Here is a 27,923-nt window from a genome sequence, read left to right as displayed (position 1 = left end):
ACGGGGAGGAGAGACCCAGCTTCTGGTTTCCAACCAGAAACAAGCCACATCACTGGGAAGACTGGAATGATTTATAACCTCCAAACAAAATATGACATAAAGCATCAATATTTGTCATATTGCCAAGTAGAAAGTCACATGTTTTAGTGACAAACAAGAAAGCTCAGAGAACTTTCAAGTCCACAGCCAAGCATCACAATTCTGTCTCATAATGCACAACAGAGAAAAATCACAAAAGTTTCTCGGAGAGGATTTGGAGTCAGGGCAAAGTACCAAATGGAATAATCCCACAGTTTTATTGGTGATTGACACTGACAACATTAGCCCACAAGCTAAGGTTCAATTTTGTATATAAGCTTAACACATTGATTTCTTTAAAAAATAAACAAAAGATTGACTTAATATATATAATAACATTAAACACTTCTGCTCTGTGAATTACACTGTTAAAGAGAATGAAAAGAGAAACAGACTGGGAGAAAATCTTTGCAAAATACATATCTGATAAAGAACTGGTATCTAAAATATACAAATGCTTAAAACTCAACAATGAGAGAACAACCTAATTTAAAAAACAGGCGTAAGATCTGAACCTTACCAAAGAAAATACACAGATGACAAATAAGCACATGAAAAGATGATCAACATCGTATGTCATTAGGGAAATACAAATTAAAACAACAGAGGTACAACTACACACCTATTATATTGGTAAAAATACAAAGTACTGTCAACACCAAATGCTGGTGAGGATATAGAATAAAAGGAATTCTCAATCACTGCTGGTGGGAATGAAAAATGTTACAGCCACTTTGGAAGGCAGTTTGGCAATTTCTTACAGGACTAAACATATTCTTACCACAAGATGTGGCAATTGTGTCCTTTGGTATTAACTCAAATAAGCTGAAAATCTATGTCCACACAAAAAACTGCACAGTTTTATTCAAAACTGCCAAAATTTGGAAGCAACCAAGAGGTCCTTCAATAGGTGAATGGAAAACAAAACTGTGGTACATCCAATAAATGAGCTACCAAGCCATGCCAAGACATGTAGAAAACTTAATTGCATATTGCTTAGTGAAAGAAGCCAGTTTGAAAGGTTAGATACTATTTTTAATTCCAACTATACGACATGCTAGAAAAGGCTCAGAGTTTTTACAAAGGTAGTGAAATTATTAGTGATTTCCAATGCTTACATCAAGAGTGAACCCCAATGTGAACTATGGACTGCAGTTAATAATAATATTTGGCTCAACAAGTATAATAAATATACCACAATAATTCAAGATGTTAATAATATGGGAAACTATGGATGTTTTGGGGGTGAAGCCACATATGGGAATATACTTTCTGCTCAACATTTGTGAAAATTAAAACTACCCTAAAAAACTAAGTCTATTAATCTAAAAAAAGCAACAGACCCACAAATAGCCAAAGAAAAGATTGACCTAATACATTTAAGAGTATTCTGAGTTTGTTTCTTATTTTGATTAAAACTGCTATGAGTCCACTTTCCCTTGCCCACTCCCATGTTGTTCCACTTTTCAGTTAATAATGTTTACAGAAATGTTAACCCATATAGAGAGCATTCATCTAAGGTACCTTCCAGAATTGGGTGGGAGTTTTTTTGCATATGGAGGTAAATTATTCTTCACAAGAAATGAGAAAAGATATCTTTCATTTGTTATTAATCCAATTAAAAATGATGAGGGCTAAACTAAAAGTCCCAACCAAAATTCCAAAGATGAGCAAAACAAAGGCCTGTGGAAATAAGAAAAGAGATAAAAACAATTAGGGTATTTCTTTAAATCTCCACCCTTTCCAATAATGTTTGTTATCACTCAAAATACATTATTTTTTATGTAGATAAAATAATTAGAAAATGACAAATTATTTCTTAAAATAGGATTCTTAAAAGAAACAAAACAAAAATCAACCTACCCCAAGCTTTTTCCATGAGAGGAAATCCTCTCTGCTAAGTTTAAGATAAAATAGTCCTGGGAATACAAAAATCAAACATGTGGATGTGCTGGAACCTTTAAGCAGGAGAAAGAGAGAGAATGATTGCCAGACTCAGATGTTAGGCTGGATAACAAGTTTACCCATTTTATTATGTGGATCTTTTTGAAATATAAAACTTACCAACTACACCAAATACATTCTTAATGTCAGGAACATATATTGCAAGTAAAACAATGATAATATTGAGTGCTAGCGTGATCACAAAATGGTGAATCCATGAGAATGGAAAATTGGAGAAAAACATCATCATTAAAGCTTTCCTTGCCTGTATAGCATAAAGAGAAAGAGATTTAAGCAAAGAGAAAGTGTGAAAGCCAAAATACTCGCTTGGGGAAACACATGTACAGTACCGTAACCATGATATTCCTGTCTCCAACACCACTTAGTTTTCAAAAATATAACATACACCATTATCGTGTTTATTATTCACAAACTAAGAAATACATATTTCTGTGTGATCTTCATCAAAATTATTTTGCTCTAATTCTTGAAAAAATGTTCACATACAATTTCTTTAAGTTGCATAATTTTCAAAAGTATCAACAATAACACTGTGTGATGAAATCTCGGAGAATCATTAATTTCAACAGAAGAACAAAAGGTTTAAAACGAGAAAAGAAATCATGCCATGTGGAAGAAACACCACTTACTATTTTATTTTATATTATCTGTTTCACAGCATGTAAATATGAAAACTAATTCATGACACTTCCCACTGCTAAGGCAGGCAGCAGGCGGTCACGTCCACAAATGTTTACACAGCCCCTGCTGCACTCCTGGCCCTGCAGTCTGCACAGGGAGGGGGCAGAACTCCTGAAGGCCCAGGTCTTAAGGAACTCACTGTTCAGGAATTCAGGACTTCCATGCAGAAGCATTTATACCCAAAGCCTTTGTTTCCATTTTCTCAGAAATTCTTAAGATTCTTAAGTATGGCAACTAAATGCAGAATGAAAATCTGTTCTGCCCTTAAACTATAATTCTAGAGCAAATAAAATAGTTGGACTTAGATTAAACTAGAATGTCTACATGAAGATAAATTTACAATAAACCAGAAGGAGCTTATTTTTGCTGACTTGACTTTTTCCTCTTCATGCACATTCTTTTGAAAAAAACAGAATACAGAATTAAAAAGGGAAAAAAAAAAACACACACACATCCAAAACCTTAGAAGAACTATAGTCTCTAAATTGGAAACAATGCTGTGGGAAAGCATAAATCTAAACTAAATCTCAAAAAGCACAAATTTTAGGGGCTCACTGTTATTTTTGTGCATTCATGGGTTATACGCAAGTATGGGGTCTTTGATCAATTACTTAACAAATAAATAAGATACACAAGACTAGATGTGATTCAAACATTCTAGTCTGCAAAGAATTAGTGTTGCCACATTAGGGAGCTGCTACACCAACAGCAAAACCTTTAAGAGTACTTACAGGGAAGTGGATTAGAGGGACTGTCAAAAGCACAGCAAACAGTATGCATAACTTCACAGCCCTCACAACAACGTCATGAGGCAAGTATTTACTATAATCTTCAAGTATATCAGATGCCACTTTGTCTGTAAATTTAAAGAAATAACAATAAGGATCACAATAAAAACTACTAAGATGTCAATAACAGCAAAATTGTTTGCCTTTGCTCAAAGGAATCTTAACAGATTTTGGATTCCCAGTCCCCAACCCATCTCTGGCCTTTTTCTCTCCTATGAAACACAGAGACATTAGTTAAATATCTTCTTGAAGCCCACGATCTCTTCTTTTAATGATACTAGAGATCAGGACAGGCAGAACTTAAATTATGACAATATATATAAAAATATCTCATTAGAACTTTCCCACAATCTGAAGGTTTTGAACATGTATGTTGTTTGCTTTGTAAAGTGCTTTCACGTGTACATACTACTGAATTTGGTCCGTGTGATAATAATATAAGATTAGTAGCTCATTGGGGCAGAGCTAGCACAGCTGTACACCTTTTTTTTTTTTTTTTTTTTTTTTTTTTGTACCAAAGCCAATACCTTTTCCTCAATACTGCAATTTTTCTAGAGCAGGGGTGGGCATACTTTTTGACTTGAGGGCCACAATGGGTTCTTAAACTGGACCAGAGGGCTGGAACAAAAGCATGGATGGAGTGTTTGTGTGAACTAATATAAATTCAAAGTAAACATCATTACATAAAAGGGTATGGTCTTTTTTTTTTTTTAGTTTTATTCATTTCAAACGGGCCGAATTCGGCCCGCGGGCTGTAGTTTGCCCACAGCTGTTCTAGAGTCTCACTGAGTTGTGCGCATCTGACCAGCTTCCTCAACATCTCATCTGCAGATACTCTTTCATACAAGCTTTAGGGAACTGGCTTACTTAGCTAGCCAGTGTGGTAGTCAGTGACAGAATTTGTACATGGTAACCATGCCTTATTCCACGGTGTTCTTCCACTCCCACGTTTTCCGCACCCCAAGCCAGACAAGGTGTACCCAAGTGAAGGTATTCAGAACATTGCATATCACTGCCTTGTAGGCAAAGACAGATTTATTTGTACTTATGAAAGAATAAGTACAAATTTGAGCATATACGTTTTGGAAAGGTGCTTTGGAGGAAATAAGAGACAAATCAAACATACCTCCGTTTTCAAGGATCTTAAAATTTAAAGGGCAGATAAGGTGAATATACACACATATATAATAGTGTCTAAGCACAGATACACACATAAGTGACAGAAGAAGGTCCAAACAAATAGCTATGGTGATTCTGAACAGAGAACATAACTATGGCCTTGGAATGAGCAAGAAAGAAATCCAGGAAGGCTTAGGGAGCGTCACCATGATATAGTGGGCAGGCTCAGCAACGGAACTCTTTCTTCAAGGGTTAGGCCTCACTCTGGTAGAACAGAGATGCCGTGACTTACGAAGAATGGTGTATTTTGATCTGAACTAAGCAGGAGGACAGATTGGGAGAAAAAGAGACCCGAAACAGGGATAACAAAAGCAATGGTCATAATCACTGAGAGTAATGAGGACTGGACTAGACCAGTGATAATGGAAAGTGGAGAGGAACTAATTGTCTAAATTATCAAAGATGTACTTTACACAGTGTGGACCTATGGACTAAGTAGGAGATTAAAGTTGAATTCTACTCCCAAATCTGTGAGATACTTGTGAGTTTTGGAGAAAAATGGCAAACTGTCCCCGCCCTCCCTTTTCTGAATCATAAAAATGAGCTATTAACACTTATTGCTTAACAACCTCATAGACTTTTTACATGGTCTGGTTATTATGCAACATTTGGATATTGGCCTGGCTTACCAAAGGAACACTTTTTCCCCCTCAACTTAAAATGCTTTACCATCTGCAATCAGAGCCAATATTAGTAATCTAGGTACATACTTATAGGTCTCTTTAATCTGACAAAAGTTAAGTATTAACTAAGCCTGGGGAGCGCTGTGACAGAACCCCAAGCAGCTCTAGAAGCCTGAAGAACTAGATTTATTATATACTGAAAATAGCGGTTACATGTCCACTTTCTACTTTCTGAGGACGAAGCCCTAGCTTCTGAGCCAGTCAGTTCTGTGTTCTTAGCTGAGCTTTACCATATGTAAGGAATAGAGCATGACATGCTTCTCTGGATTCAGACAAATCTCTACAAATCTCAATAAGAACCGGTGGTGGTCTCTGCGAGTTGTGTATGCTACTGAAGTCAGGAGGCTGTCCTGTTTAATACACATTGTCAAACTGGTATGAAGTTTCTAAAGATCACTACAGAGCAACGGAAAGACCACGGGATTAGGATTCAGGAGGCCTGCCACTAATCACTAATCGCGTGACAGGTCACTTCGCCTCTTTGGGCTTTAGATGCTCATCTATAAAATGAGTTGAAGCCTTAACTTGTGATAAGCCCTTTTGATTAAGGCCTCAGACTCTATTAGCAATTTATTTCCATAAGACTGAGAGCTATTGTTGTCCAGATAGAAATATACAAGATTTTCCCTGGTTATGATTAATGAAACACTGACTAGCAAATCAGTATCTGAATCTTCCTCTGTCTTTGGAAAAATTATTTTTCTTTAATTCTCTTTCTTTTATTATTGTGTGTGTGTGTGTGTGTGTGTGTGCACATGCGTGCGCGCGCGCACACACGCTTTTTTGTTAATCCTCACCCAAAGATATTTTTTCATTGATTTTAAGAAAGAGTAAAAGGGAGGGGAAGAGACAGAGAGAAACATCTATGTGAGAGAGATACATCGATTGGTTGCCTCCTGCACATACCCTGACCAGGGCTCGGGATTAAGCCTGAAACCAAGGTACATGACCATGACCAGAATTGAACCCGTAACCCATCAGCCAAACTGGTTAGGATTTCTTTCTTGATTTCTTTCTTTCTTGATTTCTTTCTTTCTTGATTTATTCCTGCCTTCCCTCCTCCCTCCCTTCCTTCCTTCCTTCCTTCCTTCCTTCCTTCCTTCCTTCCTTCCTTCCTTCCTTCCTTTCTTCTTTCTTTCTTTCTTTCCCTTCCTTCCTTCCTTCTTTCTCTCTCTCCTCTCTCACTCGCTCGCTCGCTCTCTCTCTCTCCCCCTCCCTCTCTCTTTCTCCCTCCCTCCCTCCTTCCCTTCCCTTCCTTCCTTCCTTCCTTCCTTCCTTCCTTCCTTCCTTCCTTCCTTCCTTCCTTCCTTCCTTCCTTCCTTCCTTCCCCTATCTATATACCTACCTACCTACCTACGTACCATGTTATTTTTCGTAGATGTGCATTTCTCCATAATATAAAACGTGGATACTCTGAGAAATCTCACTGGTGGAGAAGGATTAAGTCCAAGACAACATAACAGTGTTACTTGATAATCAGGAAAACCCCTGGGTAGTAAACATTACATTTACATGATGATCATACAGCTCCTAAGCATCTCGTGGTAATTTATGTAACTACTTCTCAAGCTATCCTGGAGATGTGTAGCCCATCTGAGGTTTCTTCCAATAGCTCTATTTGTCCATAGGGAGAAGAAGGAGGTCCATTTTTTAGATTTTCTTTTCAATGTTGAAGAGCCCTAAATATAATAGTATTTGTGCCAAGTTTCAATTTTAATTTAGAAAAATATACAACTATTCTGATATACTGTTTTTGCTGAATCTCAATAGAGACCCTGTTATCATATCTTATGTTAAAAAAAGTCTTACTGAGCTAAAGTCTGTGTAAAAACTAATAAACCAGCCCTAGCTGGTTTTGCTCAGTGGATAGAGCTTTGGCCTGCGGACTGAAAGGTCCCAGGTTCGATTCCAGACAAGGGCACATGTCTGGGTTGTAAGCTCGATCCCCAGTAGGGGGCGTGCAGGAGACAGCCATCAATGATTCTCTCTCATCATTAATGTTTCTATCTCTCCCTCTCCCTTCCTCTCTGAAATCAATAAAAATATATTTAAAAACTAACAAACCAGCCCTAGCTGGTTTGGCTCAGTAGATACAATATCGGCCTGCGGACTGAAGGGTCCCAGGTTTGATTACAGTCAAGGGCATGTGCCCAGTTTGCGGGCTTGATCCCCAGTAGGGGGCATGCAGAGGTGGCCAATCAATGATTCTCTCTCGTCATTGATGTCTCTAGCTCTCTCTACCTCTCCAAAATCAATTAATATATCTATAATAATAAAAGCATAATAAGCTAATTAGACCAGACGTCCTTCCAGATGACCTTCCGGACGGTTGCAAGGGAAGCCTGGGTCCCAGGTGCCTGCTGGCAGCCAGGGGAAGGAAGGCCTACTCTTGCACGAATTCGTGCATCAGGCCTCTAGTAAGTATGTGTGTGTGTATGCGTATGTGTGTACATATACACACACACACACACACACACATATATACATATACATACAAGAAACCACATCAAAAATAGAGCTTATGTATTTCAAGAATTTTGTTTCATTAGCAATGATCAAAAAGCTTAACAGCCTGCTTTAACTTTATTTGTGGTGTATACAGCAGGGTACCATGCTCAAGCTGGAAATAGTGCTTATCTACATCAGTACAAAAACGCAAGAGCAGCTTTAGATTAATGACTGACCTTTACAACTGTTGAAATAACAAAGAGATAGCAAAGAAAGGACTATATAGAGCAAATATAATTTTCTCACACCCTGAAAATCCAAAATAATACTCACAACATATACTGAAAAGCTACCATATTTAAATTAAATGTCATTAAAGTCAGTAAGAAGTACCATGTTGAAAAACAGAGCACCTATAAATATGCAATAATTACACTAGTAATGATAATAACACACCATCAGCAGGAGCTTCCCTTTGTGGAAGACTGTTGTGTGCCAGACACAATAATAGGCACTCTTTGCAACTATCCCTTGTAACAGATTAGGACAGCGGTCGGCAAACTCATTAGTCAACAGAGCCAAATATCAACAGTACAACGATTGAAATTTCTTTTGAGAGCCAAATGTTTTAAACTTAAACTATATAGGTAGGTACATTGTTATTAACTTAATTAGGGTACTCCTAAGGCTTACGAAGAGCCACACTCAAGGGGCCAAAGAGCCGCATGTGGATCTCAAGCCGCAGTTTGCTGACCATGGGATTAGGAGATAAGATACTGTAAGATGAAGTACCCTGCTCAAGGTCACATAGCTAGCTAGAGCAGAGTAGTCATTTAGATAATATTTGTTGGATTTAGAAATCCATACTCTTTCCACCAGGCTTAGGAAAGGTAGCTATGCAAGTAAATGTTCTCCAAAATCTTGTCAGATGTGGACAAACTCTGAGAGAGAAGCAAAGGCCCACTACAAGTCATCATGGATGGCTAAAAACTGAAGCATGCGCACAAGGCTATCAACTGTGAAATCAGAGTCATAACAGCTAACTATCACCAAAGTAATAACAGTCATTTACTTGGAGAGTTGTTACAAAAGCATTCATAAACTGACAAGTGTACTGAAGTGTCTGACAAACTAAGTATAATTTGTTATAATGTGTTTGTTTGCAAATTAAACAAGAATCACGTTTGCAAATTAGAGAGCTTACAGATTTTAAGATCTTATTCTAGACTTTTAAGTTTTACTTTTTCTTGAGGTTCTCATCAGAAGAGAAAAAAACACATATCAAGCAGGCAATTTTTCAAAAATAAATACAAGAAGTATTTAATTTTAATTTATGAATTTAAAAGAATCCTTTTAAAAAATTATGAATGTCTTGAGTCATATGACTTGAGGCTGAAGGCAGAAATGTCTGACATGTAAGCATACAACTATAGTTCAGTGTAAAACCCTTTCCCTTCTCAATTTGTTCTTCTGCAGTTAAAATAGTGATTCTCCCAAACTGCTGAACTAGTCTAATGTATCGAAAATAAGATTCTAAAATATTTTTTAAATAAATCATTATTGTACATTTTTTCTTGTAGAAAGACATTAATCCCGAGGTTTTATTCAGGTGTTTAAGAAAATTTTCATATAAAGTTATTAATCCCGAACCTGATTCTTTATAAGAGAAAGAAAATCAATTCTTTAGGCCCATAGAGCCACACAGTACTGCAGTGAATTCTGGTACCCTGAATAAATTAGCTTACTAATGAAAGGCAGAAACAAAGTTCAGATTCAAGTGTGAGATCAACTAGAGCAGAGGTCACCAACCTTTTGGACCTCATGGACCACAAGTGGTCCACGGACCACCGGTTGGCAACCACTGAACGAGAGGACAATCTATTTTTTTCACCTACAATTAAATGATATACTTACCATAAAAAGTGAGGTACCCAAAGAGTGCCGATATAAAATAAATGAGGAAACTTAAAGCAATTGCGGTATTAGTTACGTTCTGCATTCTTTTCTTTGAAGGGCTAAAAGACAAAAATGGCAAAAGTAGAATCAGTGAAATGATTTATATCTATAGAAACACTCTCCCAAGCTAGACAAAAGGGTTCCTTAATCATTTAAGACCTAGTTCATTAGTGATTATACACTAGAATTCCTGATTTAAAATTGCCGCACAAAGATTATGCTTCCAGGAAACATTCTCAATTTGGACAAAACTAACTCTCAGTTGTTTCATTTTGTTTTAAACTAACACTTAGAATCCAGTGATGGGAAGAAAGAATTCTTAAAGGAGAATGTCATTCAACCTGAAAGGCCTAGAAGTAAAAGATCATATTTAATACATTTAAGAGAATCCAGGATCCTATGGTACCTGTGAAGTTCACAGTATATGGGCAATACCGAGGTATGGCAGAGAAATGAAAAAGCCATGGTTGGTATCGCATAAGCACTCTGAAAAGAAAAAAAGGACAAAATTACTAAATGCTACTCTGTTGAAACCACTACTTCATTCGACAATAGCTTAGTTCTTTTTTTTAAAATATATTTTATTAATTTTTTACAGAGAGGAAGGGAGAGGGATAGAGAGCCAGAAACATCGATGAGAGAGAAACATTGATCAGCTGCCTCCTGCACCCCCCCTCCCTCCCAGCATGGATGTGCCCGCAACCAAGGCACATACCCTTGACTGGAATCAAACCCAGGACCCTTCAGCCCACAGGTCGATGCTCAATCCACTGAGCCAAACCAGTTAGGGCAATAAGCTTAGTTCTTAAAAAAAAAAAAAAAATCAATTTGGTTACATTCACTTCATTTTTCATAAATTGTCTCTATAAAATAAGATTGTGTTTTTTTGTTTTGTTTTGTTTTAAGAGAGACACAATTATGGTCATCAGCAAATCTTTTCTCTGGTAGATGGAAGCCTGTACTAGCCAGATATTTCTTGGCTGGCTTCTATACCATGTTACTTTTACTACAACTGCTGTTGCTCGTTTATCATTTTGGATAAGATAAAAATGACTTATGTGAAATAAGCAATATTTAGGTAAGATTCAAAATAATAACATTTAGAAATAATCTTAATTCTAATGTATGCATTAGAAAATTTAAATACAGCTTTCTTCTGTAAGCAGGAATAATCATTAATGCTTTTGAACCTGCTTTTACCAACTCAATCCAAGGTAATATCACCAATTTAATCTAAGGGAATATTGCAAATATTAGTCACACCTCAGCATCTTTGCCTATGTTCTCTTTCAATGGGAATGAACATGATTTATTCTAGACAGGCAAATTTTTGGAGATCCACTGGAATACACAAATATAACTTTAAAAAAAATTAGAATATTTAAGAGCCAGAGGTCATTACAAAGCAAACAAAAGTTACCAGCTAAATGAAAATACTGTCTCTACAAAATGATGGTGATGATTTACTTTCTTTTCTCTACTCTAAAATAATTTTCCCCTTACTAACTTCAGGCTCTTCAGCAAAAGAAGTTCCAGATGACTGAAGACCTATCTTGGGACATAATGCCTCCTCAAATATTTGAAGGGAATTGAGAGGAAGGAAAGCTGTAGTGTTTCCTGAGACTGGATTAGGGGAATGAGACTTTAATTCACAAATTCTCTTTCATATATTGCTCAATTTCCTGGCTTGTCAATTACCCTACCTAGATCTTTAAGGCACACAGGGGCCTTTACCACATAAGATGTGGTAACCTCCCTTGGGGGGCCAGAGAGACATTTCTCGTGTAAAAATTGCGGATAAAAGGGAAAGTTCTGCATGGAGGAGTTACTGCGCTGAAATAGTACACTGACAAGTTGTACATGAGTGGGGGGTTTCTAGCATCTGGAACCTGCATTTCAGCAGAATCTAAAAGTGTAGATTAAAAAACAACAAAAAACAACTTATAGCCACAGGGAAGTCTAAGTTCTTCCAGAATGCTAGAGATCACTGGTCTCCCCAGAAGGTGCCAAGGGTTCTTGCAGGCATTGTCAGTATCGGAGGCTCTCAGAGAAGGCAAGGGGCCCTGGTTTTCCAGTCTCCACTAAAGGCATCATAAATTTCAACTGTGGAATGTCTGCCAGAAGACATACTGGCAGTGCTCAGTTGCTGGTCCAATGATGAGGCTGTTTAGCTGCAGACCAAGGTTTTACTCACGAGGGAGGAGTTTTTATATAATTGGCTATTTAGCTTTACAAGTCCAGAGGGCAACAGGAAGTCTGTATCCACAGAGGACCTTACTGGCCAGACCAGACTTTTAGTAAATCTGTTCTTTTAGGCAGTTGCCCATTTAAAACAGGCTCCATTTAAAGGCATGCCAAAAAAAGGTGGCTGTTTCATAATAGGCCACCCTGTGTTAAATAATATTATTCTTCTGGTAGGCAACCCTATACTTAGCACTTTCATGAAAATTAATTAGTTACAGGTACAAAGACCTAAGAGACCCTGTTACACAAATCTCTTAAAACTTGAAATGTGAAAAATCAACCAAAAGTATCTGTTAATAACTTACACACCTCTTTGGAGAAATGAAAGAGCTTTGGTTTACAATCATCTGTAGCATTTGAAATCTGTTTAAGAGAATTGAGGGGAAAAAGAGAAACCAACAGTCATTAAAAGTCAGAAAGCATCAACAAACATGATGAATTTATTATAACTAGGCTTTCAAATAAAAACATTTCAAAATAAAGTTCCAAAATGCAAACTAGTCATTACTTTTCCATTAAGGGGGAAAAAATATATTAGCCTGATTTTTTCTTTTTAGCTTAAAATAAAAAGAAACTAAAAAGAAAATATAAAATATTACCTGGAAGTACTGCTCTATACAATTTAATGTCAGAGGACAAGGGATGGACCATTTTTTAATGACTATCTGTAAGAATAAGTAGAATCAACAATCAGATTATTTCTTCTAAAATTCATGAAAAGAAATTATTTCAAATAGGTCAGCATTATTTCAATTAATCTAACACCATGCCAAACCATATGCTAGCCAACAGAAGATTCTTGGATCGTATAATTTTCCCTTAGGGTGGGGTCGCCTACGGTGGGGGTGAGGTTGGGAGCTGCCTATCTGTGTAGTGGGGATCTCCCCCATTAAAGACTCAGAGTACTCTCAAGTAAACTTTCAAAACTCCAATAGCATCAAGGCATTTAAAAAAAGTGCAACTTAAAATGGGAACACAATGTTTTTAGTGACAATGGTACAAGAATACGGTTATTTGTGGACCTGGCATCAGTGGCAGATGGAGAAATAGTAACAGCTGTTTTAGAAATGGCCACAGGCAGAAGTGAGTAGAGACCTTATGCAAAGGGTGAACTTGGAGATTTCTGATATATAAGTACTATCCCTCCTTGCTTTTTTCAAACTTATATTACTTTCAGTGAATGTGGAAAAAAACTGGCTAAGAATAAAAGCACAGAGCTAGGGAATTCCGCTGTTAAAATTTAAATTTAAAAAATAAAAATAAAAAATCCAGAGGGATGCCAATTTCCAGAAATAATCCATAAAAATGTTTCATAATTTTACTTTTCTTTCTTTCTTTCTTTTTCCCCCTCAAGATTTTACTCTTAATTGTGGCCATCCTGTTCCTAGACCTAAGGTTGTGGTTGTGTCAACATTGCCATTGTTGCCCTTGTTTCAGGGCACATAATTACTCTGTAAATATTTGCTCTGGGCTGAAACCCAGCATACAAAGGGGCAAGGGAGAATAAAGGAAGCGTTTGTCCTTTGCCGGAGACCAATAAGTAAATACTGCTCCTATTCCTATTCCTATTTGGTATTTATCTAGCTTTGGATTTAAACTAATTCAACCAAGATTTTATATAGTGATAAAACAAATCTAAGGAAAACATATACCTTTAGGATTAAGTTAATGAGTAAACTAAAGAATGACTCTTAATTAAAACCCTCCCCAAGGGGGTGGGAGGGGGAGAATTATATGGGTAACCTAGGAAAATTGCTTTGACATTTCCAGATATGTTTTCCATATGTAATAAATGTGAATGGTCAACTTACCAAGAGAGAAGAAAAAAATCAAAAGCAAACAATCTCACCATCTTTTTCTTGGTATGTTTAAAAGGGTAAGGATGGGTAGGGTAGAAGCTAGTCTCTTTAGCCTTGCTCCAGTGGTGGTGATGGCAGCAACAACCATTATGGTGCATTTGTTGTGTACCAGTACTGCAATAAGTTGATGTGTGAGCTACCTCATTTACTTTCTCAGCTGTTATCACAAGGCTTGCAATTCAAAATATTGAAAGCAATGCTCCAAAATGCAATATAATCACTATTTTTTCATTAATTAGGAAATATCATTAGCAACCTGATTTTACATTAATATAAAATTAGTTACTAGAGCTAATATCTCTGCAGAGATCCATCCCAACCCCAGGCCTGCGCAGTGGGCTGGGGTTGTTAGAAGTGATGTCCTACACACCAGAAGTAAGGACAGGAATGGGGAAATGCCCGACAGCCAAGAGTGACAGGCAGTCCTTGCTCAGCGAAGACAGAACATGGTCAGAAGATAATCCCAGGAGTTAGAAAGGCAGGGAAAGATGACTAAGTATTTAAAATACTTTCCATTGCACAGAAGGCCCTTCTTTCACTCGTCTCCCAGTCTCCCCATCTTTCAATGCTCAGCTCATTTATTCCCTCCCACCTCCTCCTATACTCTAGCTCTCAGGGATCTTTAACTCTTACAATTACTCTGAAGCAAATCAATCAATCCTTATGTCTTGCCTATACTGTTCTCTATCTACTTGTTTTCTAATAAATTTATCTTATCTCCTCTACACAATTGACTGACCCTTAGAGCTGTGTCCAGGTTAAACTCCCACATGCCTAACACAGTGCTCAGCAGAAGGAAAGCATCTGACTAAAATCCTTTCAAATAGTTCACTATTTTGACTTATTGCTTATTAAAATATTTCTTAGAATACTAATCTGTACTCCAGACAGAACTTTTAGAAAGACTGGAAATACATTTGTGTTCTAAAATGGACCAAAAAAGGTAAACCATCTGGTTACTGTCATTCTAAGCCACTGCTAAAATAAATATTTTTAAAATTTTTAGGTATTTCAGAGGGAGCAAAATTTTGTTAAAATTTTTATGAAAAATATGGATGTGGGACAACAGATAAAATTATAGGTTTTGATCTGCTTTTTTGAAGAGTGTAATTTAAGAGGATAAGTGTTTTCTTGATTTTTTTTAGTGTAATATAAATGGTATACAGATTTGCAAACACATACAGACAAAAACAATTAATGAAAAATTGGCATCTTTTAAAAATTTTGGGGGAATTATAAACATGTGCCTTTTCCCTAACCACTATGTATCCAAAACTTAATATTTAGAGACTCTAAAATAAATATGCCAATTAAAAAGGGTATTTCTTAAAAAATACAGTGTCTTCATCATCCCATTGTAGACAAAATTGTAATTGTGCTCACAAGTAAAAATTGAGCAGATGGTTTATAAAGCAGTACAGTAAATGCAGAATAAGGGTATTTTTCCGTATGACTGCTACAGTAGAAACCTGCATCGAATTAAAGAGTATCTGCAATGACAAATGAGTACTGTGAAAACTATGTACAACAGACATATCATATGAATACATTTCACCTGCTTCAAACTACTGGCTAGAAAAATCAAACGAATCCTACTGATGAAAAGTTTGGAATGCCAATCATCTGCGAGGGAAAATTCATTGTTATCTATGCTAATTCTCTCTTAATATCCATATGTTTATTTGCATACACAGGCTACTCCTAACCACGTAGATGCTTCTCAACAATCAAATTAAGATGAAAATATTTATTGTTTCCCTCTTCATTGAGGGGTCTAAAAAGTGTGTGTTCATGGATGCTAACTAAACTTATTGTGGTAATCATTTTACAATATATGTAAGTCAAGACATTATGCTGGGCATCTTAAATTTATACAGTGCTGTATGCAATTATATCTCACTATAACTGAAAGAAAAAGTCTAAAAGAAAGTGTATGTTCAATTCACTTACTTGTAAGATATAAATCATACAGTTTGAGGGGGGAAGACAATTTTGATAAGTTCAACAAATGATTAAATGTAAACACTGTTAAGTATTTTGGTTTTAAGAGCATTCGTTAAAGTATAATTGTTTCTGTACACAGAAACCAGCGTCACTTCCACTCTTTAAAATAATCTGAAGTTGTTTTATCTTTGTGCCCCAGAAGATCAGTTTAGACTAAGTTAAATGCATCTTAGATTGTTTGACCGCACGGAAATCTGGCTATGCAATATGATTTAACTACTGATGTATTATCTTGCTCTTTTGAGTGGCATTTTTCTTTTATTCATTTCTCATTAGTAAGGGAGAGTTTAATGAAGCTTATGATTTCAAAAGTTTAATCAAGTCATTTAAGCATGTATCTTTTAAAAAGATTATTTTATAAATAGTAAGTTTACCGTCTAATATTTTTCCTAATTTTTAAATATAAGAAAAAAAGTATTACACAAGTGAAAAAAATTTCTTTGCAGTAGTATTTTTATGAGAACCTAACTATGCTGAATAAACCAGACCAGATACAATTCAGACACCCCAGTTCTTACTAAATCTCAACAGTTAAGCCCCAGAAGCTTTTGTGTCATTAATGGAACAAAGTTTCATAATTTAGATAACTAGTATCAAACCATCTTACAGATTAGAACCAGCTTGATTCTCATAATTGAATATTCCCAACACACACACACACACACAGTATTGTACAGAAATAAAGTGATTACACAACCTACACAAAGAATTACACTCCATCTAAGTTTTTAACAGAATGGTGTGCTCTCCTTTCTAATTAACCACAAGTGATACTGAACTTGAAATGCTGGTCCAGCCATGCCTCTTTAAAATAGATAAAATGGAGGAAATAATTTTGTGAAACAAAAGTGCTTTGAATAACACACTGAAATAAAATGGGATATCTCCCCAAAACAGAGTTAAAAGAATAAAAGGCATTAAGACAATGAGTTCAGTTTTAGTGAGGAGATAAGCAATACACTATTATTTTAAACTTACCACAAGAGCAAAGAACACCATAAAGAAAAATGATAAACTACTTGTGTAGCCAAGAAAGCCTGTAAAATAACAGTAAAAATAAAAAACAATTTATAAGGAAAATGATCCCAATGTACAGCTAAAGCTATACATCTTGGGCATGTTTTCTATTACGGTGCTTGGTATCTGGGGCTTAGGACTGAGAATAAAAACATTCCAACTATCTGTCACAGATCATTTATGTAGCTCTGTACGGCAGAATTGGAACTGGCTTACCACTAATGGTACACTGTAAGGAAAGGCTGCCCTTTAATGTTCCACTGTAAAGATTTTATTTTAGTGGGGCAGACAAAATACTACTGCAAACCAAGTAAAAGGTTAACTAGACAGGGCTGAAGGCTGAACAACCTAAAATAAGTCCAAGTTCAAAACTATGCACAGCCACCACCCTTCTGCTAAAAATGTGGTACTGTGAACTTCCAAAGCCCCTTAATATTATTTTATTTCTTTTTACTTTATTTTAAATAAATAATGTTCTCTTCAACAAAGACTTACCTATTTTAGGAAGAAGAGCAAGAGGAAACACAATGACAACACAAATGATTATTAGTAGTGTTTGTTCATCAAGATACCAAGACCTATTAGAAAAAAAAAATAGTTCTATTTTAGGCGCAGTACTCCAGTGTTTGTGTACACACACACACACACACACACACACACACACACACTTACAAAAAGCCTACTTCCTTTTGTTAAGATATGTTCTTGTGGGATCCTAATATTATTATTAATGAATTTACATTAAGAAATGTATCAAAATAATGAGATGCCATTTCAAAGTACCAAATTAGCAAATAATTAAAAAAAATAAGATAGGAAATGTTGGTGAGGAGTAATGAGTGTACAAAACTGGTGAAAATAATAATAAATATTGGAAACAAACACCTAATACCATGACAATTTAAAAATAAATTATGGAACTATGGGATACTCATAAAAGATGACTTCATAGATATAATAATATAATGAATATTCAGTAAACATAATAAATATTTACAGCATGATTATAATTTTGAGGAAAAATACAGATTCATTAAAAATGGAAAGGAATTGCAATAAATCAATAGACATTATCTCTAGGCGGTAGAAAAATGAGTAATTTTTCTTCTTTATAGTTTATATTTTTCAAAATTTCAGGAAAGGACATGGATTACCAGAAAAAAAGTATTAAAATTTTCATATTAAGTCATTAGAATGTTGAATTAGAAAAGGTAGGTTAAAAAGTGGAATGGTATATTTAATTATTTTTAAAAGTGGATGCACATTTTTTAAAAATCAGAAGGACATACTCAAAATAAAAAAGTAGATATTTCTGTGTGGTAACAATATGAGCAATTTTATTTTCTCCTTGTTTGCATATATGTTCTTTTACTTTTTCAATATAAAATGTCTTATAGAAGTTTTAAAAAGTTAGAACGAATTTCCCAAGACTTTATTACTAGAGACTTTAATATGTAAAGGACAAACAACTTATGAAAGAAGTACACCTAGTAAATACACATGAAGAAAAATCCAATGCAATTAAAGAAATAATGAGGCTGTTGAAATTAAACTAGTAAATTTATTTTTTATTTATTTTTAAAATGTATTTTTATTGATTTCAGGGAGGAAGAGAGAGAGAGATAGAAACAACAATGAGAGAAAATTGGCTGTCTCCTGCACACCCCACACTGGGATTAAACTCACAACCTAGGCATGTGGTCTGGCCAGGACTCGAACTGTGACCTCCAGGTTCATAGATGAATGCTCTACCACTGAGCCACACTGGCTGGGCACTAAAATTATTGTAAACATAAAATTTGAGGATGTAGCATAATTGGTCCTTCATATGTTGCCAGTGACTTTGTCAATCTAGTACTATCTCCTGGAAAAACATTGATAATATGTAGCAAGAACAAAGCAAATGTGCTAATTTATTCTCAAAAATAATCTTAAATATAGAGAATTCTATGTGCATGAAGCTATGAATACATCATTATAGTATTAAAAAGCTGGGGGAAATCCTATATATCCAACAATAGAAACATATCGATAACAGCATACTCAATGGGATATTAAGCAGCTTTTTTAAAAAGACAATTTAGTAGCCCGGCCGATGTGGCTGCTCAATGGTTGAACATCAACCTATGAATCAGGAGGTGACAGTTCAATTCCCACTCACAAAAATTAACTCAAAATAGATTAATGACTTAAGTGTAAGATCTGAAACCATAAAACTTCTAGAAGAAAACATAGAAGGAAAGCTCCTTGATGTCTTAGCAACAATTTTTTGGATATGACACCAGAAGCACAAACAACAAAAGCAAAATTAAGTGGGAATACATAGAACTAAAAACCTATATAGCAAAAGAAACAACAAAATGAAGAGCGACCTACAGAATGGGAGAAAATATTTGCAAACCATATATCTGACAAGGAATTAATATCCAAAATATATAAAGAAGTCACACAATTCAATTACAAAAATAAAAATAAAAAACAATCTGATTTAAAAATGGGCAGAAAAAAATGAACATTTTTCCAAAGACATACCAATAGCCAATGGGTACATAAAAAGGTGTTCAACATCACTAATCATCAGGGAAATAAGAATCAAAACAATAAGACAACACTTCACACCTGTTAGAATAGGAATCATCAAAAAGACAAGAGATAATTGTTGGCCAGGATGTGGAGAAAAGGGACCCTGTGTACTGTTGGTGGGATTGTAAATTGGTTCAGCCACTATGGAAAATAATATGGAAGCTCCTCAAAAAACTAAAAATTGAACTACCATATGATCCCACAATCCCACTTCTGGGCATATATCCAAAGGAAATGAAAAGATATCTGCACTCCCATGTTTATTGCAGCATTATTCACAATAGCCAAGATATGGAAACAGCCTAAGTGTCTGTCAATGGATGATGGATAAAGAAGATGTGATATATATAATGAAATATTATTGAGCCAGGAGAAAGAAGGAAACCTATTATTTGTGACAACATGGATGGACCTTAGGGACATTATACTAAGATGAGTAAGAAAGAAAAAGACAAATATTGTATATCACTTATATGTGGAATCTAAAACATCCTAAACTCATAGAAACAGAGAAGAATGGTGATTCCTAGAGGCTGGGGGTTAGGGGAACCAAGGAGATGTTGGTCAAGGGTACAAACTTGCAGTTAGAGATGAGTAAGTTCTGGGGGTCTAATGCACAACACTATGATTACAGTTAACAGTACTGCATTATGTACTTGAAAGCTGCTAAGAGGCTAACTCTTAAATGCTCTCACCACAAAACACAATGATAATGATGTGACATGATGGAGGCATTAAATAACACCACTGTGGTAATCATATCCTATCTAATAAAAGAGAAACATGGTAATTGGTGTACGACCGCTACCCTTCCCATTGGCTAATCAGCGAGATATGCAAATTAACTGCCAGCCAAGATGGCGGCCGGCAGCCAGGCAGCTTGAAACTAACATGAGGCTTGCTTGCTTCAGTGACGGAGGACTCCAACGTTCCCCACCTGCCGCTGCAGGCCTTTGAGCCTGCAGTTTCAAACATTGTAACAAATATAGACGATAAACAAAACCCCAGAAACCAGCTTTCAGTGAGCCCGGGATCTCAGAGCTGGAGTTGATACAGAGTTTCGATTATAGAACCAAAACAAACCAGATACCTGCTTTCAGCAGCGGAGGCCTAAGAGCTGGAGCCTCAGAGCTAAAGCTGGCCCAGAATAAAAAAGAAAAAGAAAAAAAGGAGTGGTTGGGAGCTTCAGTCCCAGCCTGAAAACAGCCCTCAGCCCCTCACCCAGACTGGCCAGGCACCCCAGTGGGGACCCCCACCCTGAAGGGTGTGTGACCAGCTGCAAACAGCCATCATCCCCTCATCTAGGCTGGCCAGGCACCCCAGTGGGGACCCCCACCCTGATCCAGGACACCCTTCAGGGCAAACCAGCCAGCCCCCACCCATGCACCAGGCCTCTATTCTATATAGTAAAAGGGTAATATGCCTCCCAGCACTGGGATCAGCGGAGCTGAGAGGCCTCCTGGCACCGGGATCAGCGTGACAGGGGGCAGCGCCCAAACCCCCTGATCACCCTGCAGCTCTGTGACAGGGGGCGGGGCCACAACCTCCTTATAGGCCCTGCTCTGTTCGTGACAGGTGAAGGCGCCCCAACCCCCTGATCGGCCCCGCTCTGTGCCTGATAGGGGGAAGCTCCCCAAACCCCTGATCACACTGTGGCTCTGTGTGTGACAGGGTGCGGCACCCCAACCCCCTCACCCCACGGGCCCTGCTCTGTGTGTGATGGGGTAGAGCCATAACCTCCCCATCGGCCCTGCCCTGAGTGTGAGAGTGGCGGCACCCCAACCCCCTGATCGGCCCTGCTCTGTGGGTGATAGAGGGCGGCGCCCCAACCCCCTGATCCGCCCTGCTCTGTGTGTGACAAGGGGCGGTGCACCAACTCCCCTATAGGCCCTACTCTGTGAGTGACGGGGGGAGCTCCTCAACCCCCTGATGGGCCCTGCTCTGTGCATGAGAGGAGGGAGCTCCCCAACCCCCTGATGGGCCCTGCTCTGTGCGTGACAGGGGGGAGCTCCCCAACCCTGATTGACCCTGCTCTGTGCGTGACAGGGGGCAGCGTCCCAACCCCCTGATTGGCCCTGCTCTGTGCGTGACGGGGTGGCGCCACAACCTCCCCATTGACTCTGCCTTGAGTGTGACAGGGGGAGGTGCCCCAATCCCCCAATCGGCCCTACCCTGAGCGTGACTGAGGGTGGCATCGCAACCTCCCAATCCACCCTGCTCTGTGCATGGCAGGGGGCGGCGCCCCAACTCCCCAATCGGCCCTGCTCTGAGCCCAACCAGGGGCTGCACCTAGGGATTGGGCCTGCCCTCTGCCACCCAGGAGCAGGCCTAAGCCAGCAGGTCGTTATCTCCCAAGGGGTCCCAGACTGCGAGAGGGCACAGGCCGGGCTGAGGGACCCCCTCCTCCCCCCCAAGTGCACAAATTTTTGTGCACTGGGCCTCTAGTCTATACTAATAAAAGGGTAATATGCTAATTAGACCGGACATCCTTCTGGACAAAGCCATGGTGGCGGGTGCCGAGGCAGAGGCAGTTAGGAGCAATCATGCCAGCAGTGGAGAAAAGTTAGGGGCAACCAGACCGGCAGGGGAGGGCAGTTGGGGGCACCAGGCTGGCAGAGGAGGGCAGTTGGAGGTGACCAGGCCACCAGGGGAGGGCAGCTGGGGGCAACCAGGCTGGCAGGGGAGGGTAGTTGGTGGCGACAAGGCCGGCAGGGGAGGGCAGTTAGGGGCAATCAGGCAGGCAGGCAGAGGCGGTTAAGGGCGATCAGGCAGGCAGGCAGGTGAGTGGTTAGGAACCAGAGGTCCTGAGTTGTGAGAGGGATGTCTGACTGCTGGTTTAAACAGGGGTCCCAGATTGGAGAGGGTGCAGGCTGAGCTAAGGGACCCCAACTGTGCACAAATTTCATGCACCGGGCCTCTAGTCCTATATAATAAAAGGGTAATATGCAAAGAGACCAAACAACCAATCAAAGCGTAATATGCTAAGGCTGCTCAACCACTTGCTATGATGTGCTCTGACCACTAGGGGGCAGAAAGTCAATTGGTCGACCAGTTGCTATGACGTGCACTGATCACCAGGGGGCAGATGCTCTGACCAGTAGGTTAACTTGCTGCTGGGGTCCGGCCTATCGGAACTGAGTGAGATGGGCCTGACATGCCCTGGAGCCCTCCCATGGTCCCTCCCTGGCTCGATCGTGCACCGGTGAGGTCCTTCAGCCTGACCTGCACCCTCTCGCAATCCAGGACCCCTCAGGGGATGTTGGAGAGCCGGTTTCAGCCTGATCCCACACGCCACTCCCCTTAGGAGGGTGTCAGGTGCAAGGCTCATGGCTGGTGAGCGCTGCTGCCGCAGTGTGAGCCTCTCACAATCGGGACTGATTGGGCACGAGCCTGCGGCAGGCACAGTGGGGCCAGGATGAGCGGGAATGGCAGTAGGAGCTGCAGGCAGCGTTGGACTGAGGGTTTCAGCCTGATCCCTCCAGGCCACCCAGAGGGACTCCACCCATGCACGAATTCATGCACCGGGCCTCTACTTGCAATATATAATTGTATCAAATCAACACACTGTATACTTTAAACTTACACAATGTTATATATCAATTTATCTCAATTAAGAATGAATCAATGAAAGAAAGAAAATAGGAGAAAAGGTGTTCCTCTGCATGGTTTCAACCCCTAGCTTCTAACATGGACTTCATGATTCATTCACTGTGTCTCTTTTTACACCCTGATTTATGAGGAAGTCCTCTCTATGTATCTTTAATGGGTACTGTTGGGTGCTGACAACTTCCTCTTTAATAGGACTGGAAAAGGAGCAATAGCAGAAATAACACTGTGAAGCCTGGCCAGTGTGGCTCAGTGGTTTGACGACCTATGAACTAGCGGGTCCCAGTCTGATTCCTGATCAGGGCACATGCCTGGGTTTCAGGCTTGATCCCCAGTGTGTGTGTGGGGGGGGGGGAGGTGTGCAGGAAGCAGCCAATTGATGATTCCCTCTCATCATTGATGTTTCTATCTCTCTCCTTCTCCCTGCCTCTCTGAAATTAATAAAAATAAAAAATAGCACTGTGAACATAATTTTCCCTTCTCCACCCTAATTCATGTCTTTAGAAAATGCAAGTGCCAGAAACTAAAGCCTATGTACACGTATTTCTATGTCTAATGGACTTGAAGCTGTGCTCTCTGCATTTTCATTCACATGCCCCTCAATTCCTGGTATGCAGGAGGTCCCAAGAGAGGACACATATTAACAATACAAATGATACTTGGCACATTCATCTTCTCGCCACTCTTAAATAGGTAGTATCAGAGTGGAAACTTCAAAATATCCCTCACTGAAGAACACCTGGCAACTGAACTTCTTAAGCTGGCAAAGAGCCCAGGGCTCTGGGCCTGAAATCTCCTTCGTCTGGGACTCAATCAGGCCCCGACAGCGGCAGCGCCAGGAGGAGAGGCCAGAGCAGCACCAAGGCAGATCCCGCGGTTAGTCCTGCGGCCCCTGCCGTCAGGAGGGCAGAGCAGCGAAGGGAGCACCTTAATCCTCAGGACCAGACTCTGTTCTGTTGCATAAAGGAGCACTTTGGAATCCTGAACTTTATAATTTATACCATTATATTATACTGTATAATGTTATACTATTTCAAATCACAATTTCACTCATCATAGAAGCCACATGACTGCCCACAGCACTGAACTGAGGTCTGAGATAACTTCACCCCTCCCAGCAGTAACTCAGAATCAGTCACAGCACCTCACAGATCACCTGGCTCAACAACTTCATCTCATATGTCATTAGAATCAGCAAACGGATGATGCTGATCTTAGGGATAGAGTAATGGAAATACTCCCTACTCTTGAGGAGTCACTGTGAGTTTATTGTATTTTCCAGATATTGCTTCATTCTTCTCAACATTGTGCTTCCTTTATTCACCTCTTTACCAGATTGACTTCAAATTCCTAATGTAAAAAACTGTATTCAAAATATAATTTCTCTATCCCTGCTTGGCTGCTGGTTATTAATTATTTCTTACCCTTATTAAGTTATATTAATAATGCTAACAATAAAGGCAATACAGTAATGCTCAGTAAAGTTAGTTTACATTTTACATGCATGTCAGTCAACTGAATTTTCTTTCCAAGGGATATTGCCAAAGAACAGAAGTGATTAAACTTATAAAATACAAACCAGTGAAAAGAAATCTCAAAAAGCACACATTAAATAAATATATTTTATAAATCAAGATTTTAGATTTACCCAATCTTAAATCTGAGAGGGAGAACAAAGAATTATCTAACAGAACTCCTGTTTTCCTACTGTGATATATAAATATACTTTCTCTTTAAGCTAACAGAATTAGAGTAAAAAGTTTTATACCTCCTGGAAAACTTGTTTGATCTGTGGATTTAATCCTGTATGATAAAAATGTTCCAACTATGAAATATAGAGTATAAATCCTAAACTATATTTCAAATGCTTTGGCATGCAGACTTTTTTCCCCCATATTTTAATGAAAACCAGATTTATTTATAAGTTGCTTTAATTTCATTCTCGAATGGAATGGAACAAGAGTATCATATGTTCTGAATTAGGATCTGACTCACATCCCATATCAATTTTGTAACTCAAATGCAAGACAACTTAATTGTGTCAATCATATTCCCCTGACAAGATCATTAAATGTTAACAGAGAGCTTCCACATTTTAACAGACATAGATTTTTAAAATAGAAACTATTCTATGAAAAATATAGATGTCTCATAATAGTTTGGTATAAGTATTATAGCTTTTGACTTCTAAAAGTAATTTTTGAAAGTGGAATATTATGAACATAAAGTTTCTTTTTAATAACATCTTTGTAAAGGTTTATGTTTCACCAAGGTACATCACATCTCACAGACAACCCAGAAAATAAGCTCACTTAAAAGATCTTAACTGCAAGTCACTGTAAGTCAAACTCTAAAATAAAAGCATGTCAATATCATATTGATCTCATAGAAGAAATAGTGCTATGTAACTCTATCCAGAAATAAACTACCCTAGATAGTTAAGTTACCATATCATTTGTTTCTTAATTACTTACAGCTTTAAGCTTTAAAGACTAATGATTTATCTGCATGCTAACCAATATAATTAGTTGTATTAATTTTTTCAAAAATTTGAAATCCAAAATAAGCAAATATATATTAGATTTTAAACATTAAAGCTGTTAAATATGCAATTTTAAAACATCATAACAGAGATTATGAAAATTGGACACAGTATTTTGAAGTATATAATTTTAAAAGTTCATGTCTGACATGTAAAAGTAACATTTTTATCAATTTTCTATTAATATAAGTGAGATGGGAGTTAATTTTTATTTTTTTAAACAAGCCAGAAAAAAAAATTAAATGGCAACTGATTTAAACTGAAGCTATGGTATAAGTACCACTTTTAGAGAAAGAAGACCTACGTTTTAATATCAGTTCTGTCATATACTACCTTAATTTTATACGTATTTTTATTCTTCCTCTTTGCACAAACACATATAACAATAAAAAACTGTGAATATACCTGGCTGGTTTGGCTTAGTGGTTGAGCTTCAGCCTATAAACCAGGAGGTCCCAGTTTGATTCCCAGTCAGGGCACATACCCGAGTTGCAGGCTCAATTCCCAGTAGGAGGCATGTAGAAGGCAGCCAATCAATGATTCTCTCTCATCATTGATATTTATATCTCTCTCTCTCTGAAATCAATAAAAAACATTTTTTAAAATGTGTATAGAAGTGACCCAATTCAGGACCAAGGAAAAGAAAGAAAACACATGTATGACAACTATCAGGATTAACATTCAAATTTGACTCTGACCTCCCTGGCAAGCAGAGCAAATAAGGAAAAAATCATCTTTAATATAGTCACTATTGAAATTTCTTTTCTTCTAATTCTGCATATTTACACTATGCTATCAACTTACAAAAGCACATATACGTACAATATTTTATTTGATTTTCCCAACAACTTTTTTAAGAAGGCAATATAGTACTGCCAGTATTATAGCAAATGAAGAAACCTAAGTCTTTTATGGTGAAAAGAAGTTAAAGTAATTTCCTGAGGCTTCTTAATATGAAATGGGCAGGACACACACCTCCTTATTCTTGGTTTAACATTCTTCATTGTACCTCATATTGCCTAGAGTTCTTAGCCCTGAATTATAAAAGAAATTTATCACATAGTACTTTTTGAGTAATAAAAGTTGTCTGCAATATTTTTACTGCAAGTACAAAAGTGATTTCCACATAGCTATTTATTATGGGAATTATTTATCAAAGTAAGATCATAAAAATTAAAAGTAACTGTATAAAGCTGTAGATAAAAAAAGGTACTGGTGAGCATCAAATGTGATAATGAATGAGGAAACCTTGTGAACTAATAAAGTACTATATTAAGGCATAATATTTCTGATAATGAAACATCATTAAGGACTTTTTTCAACCACATTTTCTTGACAGTTCTTAGTTAGATGTAAAATATACCATACTTTTTATTAACCAATGTTACCCCAATAAATTTGATGAAAAAATAAAGCATGCTTTCCTTATAAATACGTATTTACAGTTATCTAAGAATTCTTTCATATAAGCCAAGTTGTAAAAGCTAAAAACTACATTTTGAAAACTTGCTCTTTAATCCAGATCAAGTTCATATATTAGAGCAAAACAACCAAATACTTAAATCTAAAAGTCTGACAGGTTGTTGTTGTTGTTTATAAATTATGTAAAATAACTTGATGGCAAAACAATGTATTCTGTCTTTTTTAAGTTTATCTTTCTCAAAATTTCTTGTTCTATGTAGTGAAAGGAAAAGTATAATTAATTTGTTTTTTCCCCTATAAAAAGAAATGAGTCAACAGTCTTTAGAGCACTGTTTTTAAAATAAGGAGAAAGGGGGTATGATGTAGTTTAGTACTGTTTATAACACCGTTAAAAAACAATCTTTGAAAATAATTTTTTAAATCATGCTTTATAATAGGAATCTCACATAAGTATGGCTGTAACTTTATCAATATGATTTATCTTTATCATGATAGCTGGCTGAAAAGTGACAGTGGTTTTATCCACTCCATTCTTTGCTGGCCTTTACTATCAGTACTTTTAGTCTTTTTCTCCATTCCCCCATCACAATCTTGCATATCCCCAGAAATTTCTCCTTTACCCTTCTCTCAGATCTAGCTCAAACCTGTCCTGCCCTATCCCACCCTCACAGACTGTAAGGGTTACATCTGGCCTTTCAAAGGGCTCATGGCTCAGTGCTTCATACATAATGGATCACCAATGAACGTCTGCTGAGTGTTTTCTCCTCCATGACTGCTCTGCCCCTGCCTAATCTGTAAGTGTCTTGTGGGCAGGGACTACATTTGTTTTACTTCCCACTAGCTTAATAAATACTTACTGAACTAGTAA

At 37.7% G+C, this 27,923-nt stretch overlaps 1 protein-coding gene across 3 annotated transcripts in view; it reads right to left on the bottom strand.

Moving 5' to 3' along the window:
• Positions 1-252: 252 nt before the first annotated feature.
• Positions 253-27,923, bottom strand: part of SLC38A6 (solute carrier family 38 member 6) — a 67,881-nt gene continuing 40,210 nt past the window's right edge. For all 3 annotated transcript variants that reach the window (XM_036309210.1, XM_036309190.1, XM_036309200.1), the window contains 10 exons: positions 17,398-17,480; positions 16,864-16,922; positions 12,622-12,687; positions 12,332-12,385; positions 10,185-10,264; positions 9,737-9,837; positions 3,456-3,580; positions 2,143-2,287; positions 1,942-2,036; positions 253-1,761 (listed from right to left, as the gene is read on the bottom strand). In XM_036309210.1, coding sequence (XP_036165103.1) covers positions 1,678-1,761; positions 1,942-2,036; positions 2,143-2,287; positions 3,456-3,580; positions 9,737-9,837; positions 10,185-10,264; positions 12,332-12,385; positions 12,622-12,687; positions 16,864-16,922; positions 17,398-17,480 — 892 coding nt within the window. In that variant the 3' untranslated portion in view covers positions 253-1,677. The remainder of the gene's footprint in view (positions 1,762-1,941; positions 2,037-2,142; positions 2,288-3,455; positions 3,581-9,736; positions 9,838-10,184; positions 10,265-12,331; positions 12,386-12,621; positions 12,688-16,863; positions 16,923-17,397; positions 17,481-27,923) is intronic.

The sequence above is a fragment of the Myotis myotis genome, unplaced genomic scaffold, assembly GCF_014108235.1.
Source record: "Myotis myotis isolate mMyoMyo1 unplaced genomic scaffold, mMyoMyo1.p scaffold_m19_p_1, whole genome shotgun sequence".
NCBI lineage: Eukaryota > Metazoa > Chordata > Mammalia > Chiroptera > Vespertilionidae > Myotis > Myotis myotis.
Note: the sequence above shows the minus strand (reverse complement) of the source record. Positions and strands in the feature narration are given on the sequence as shown.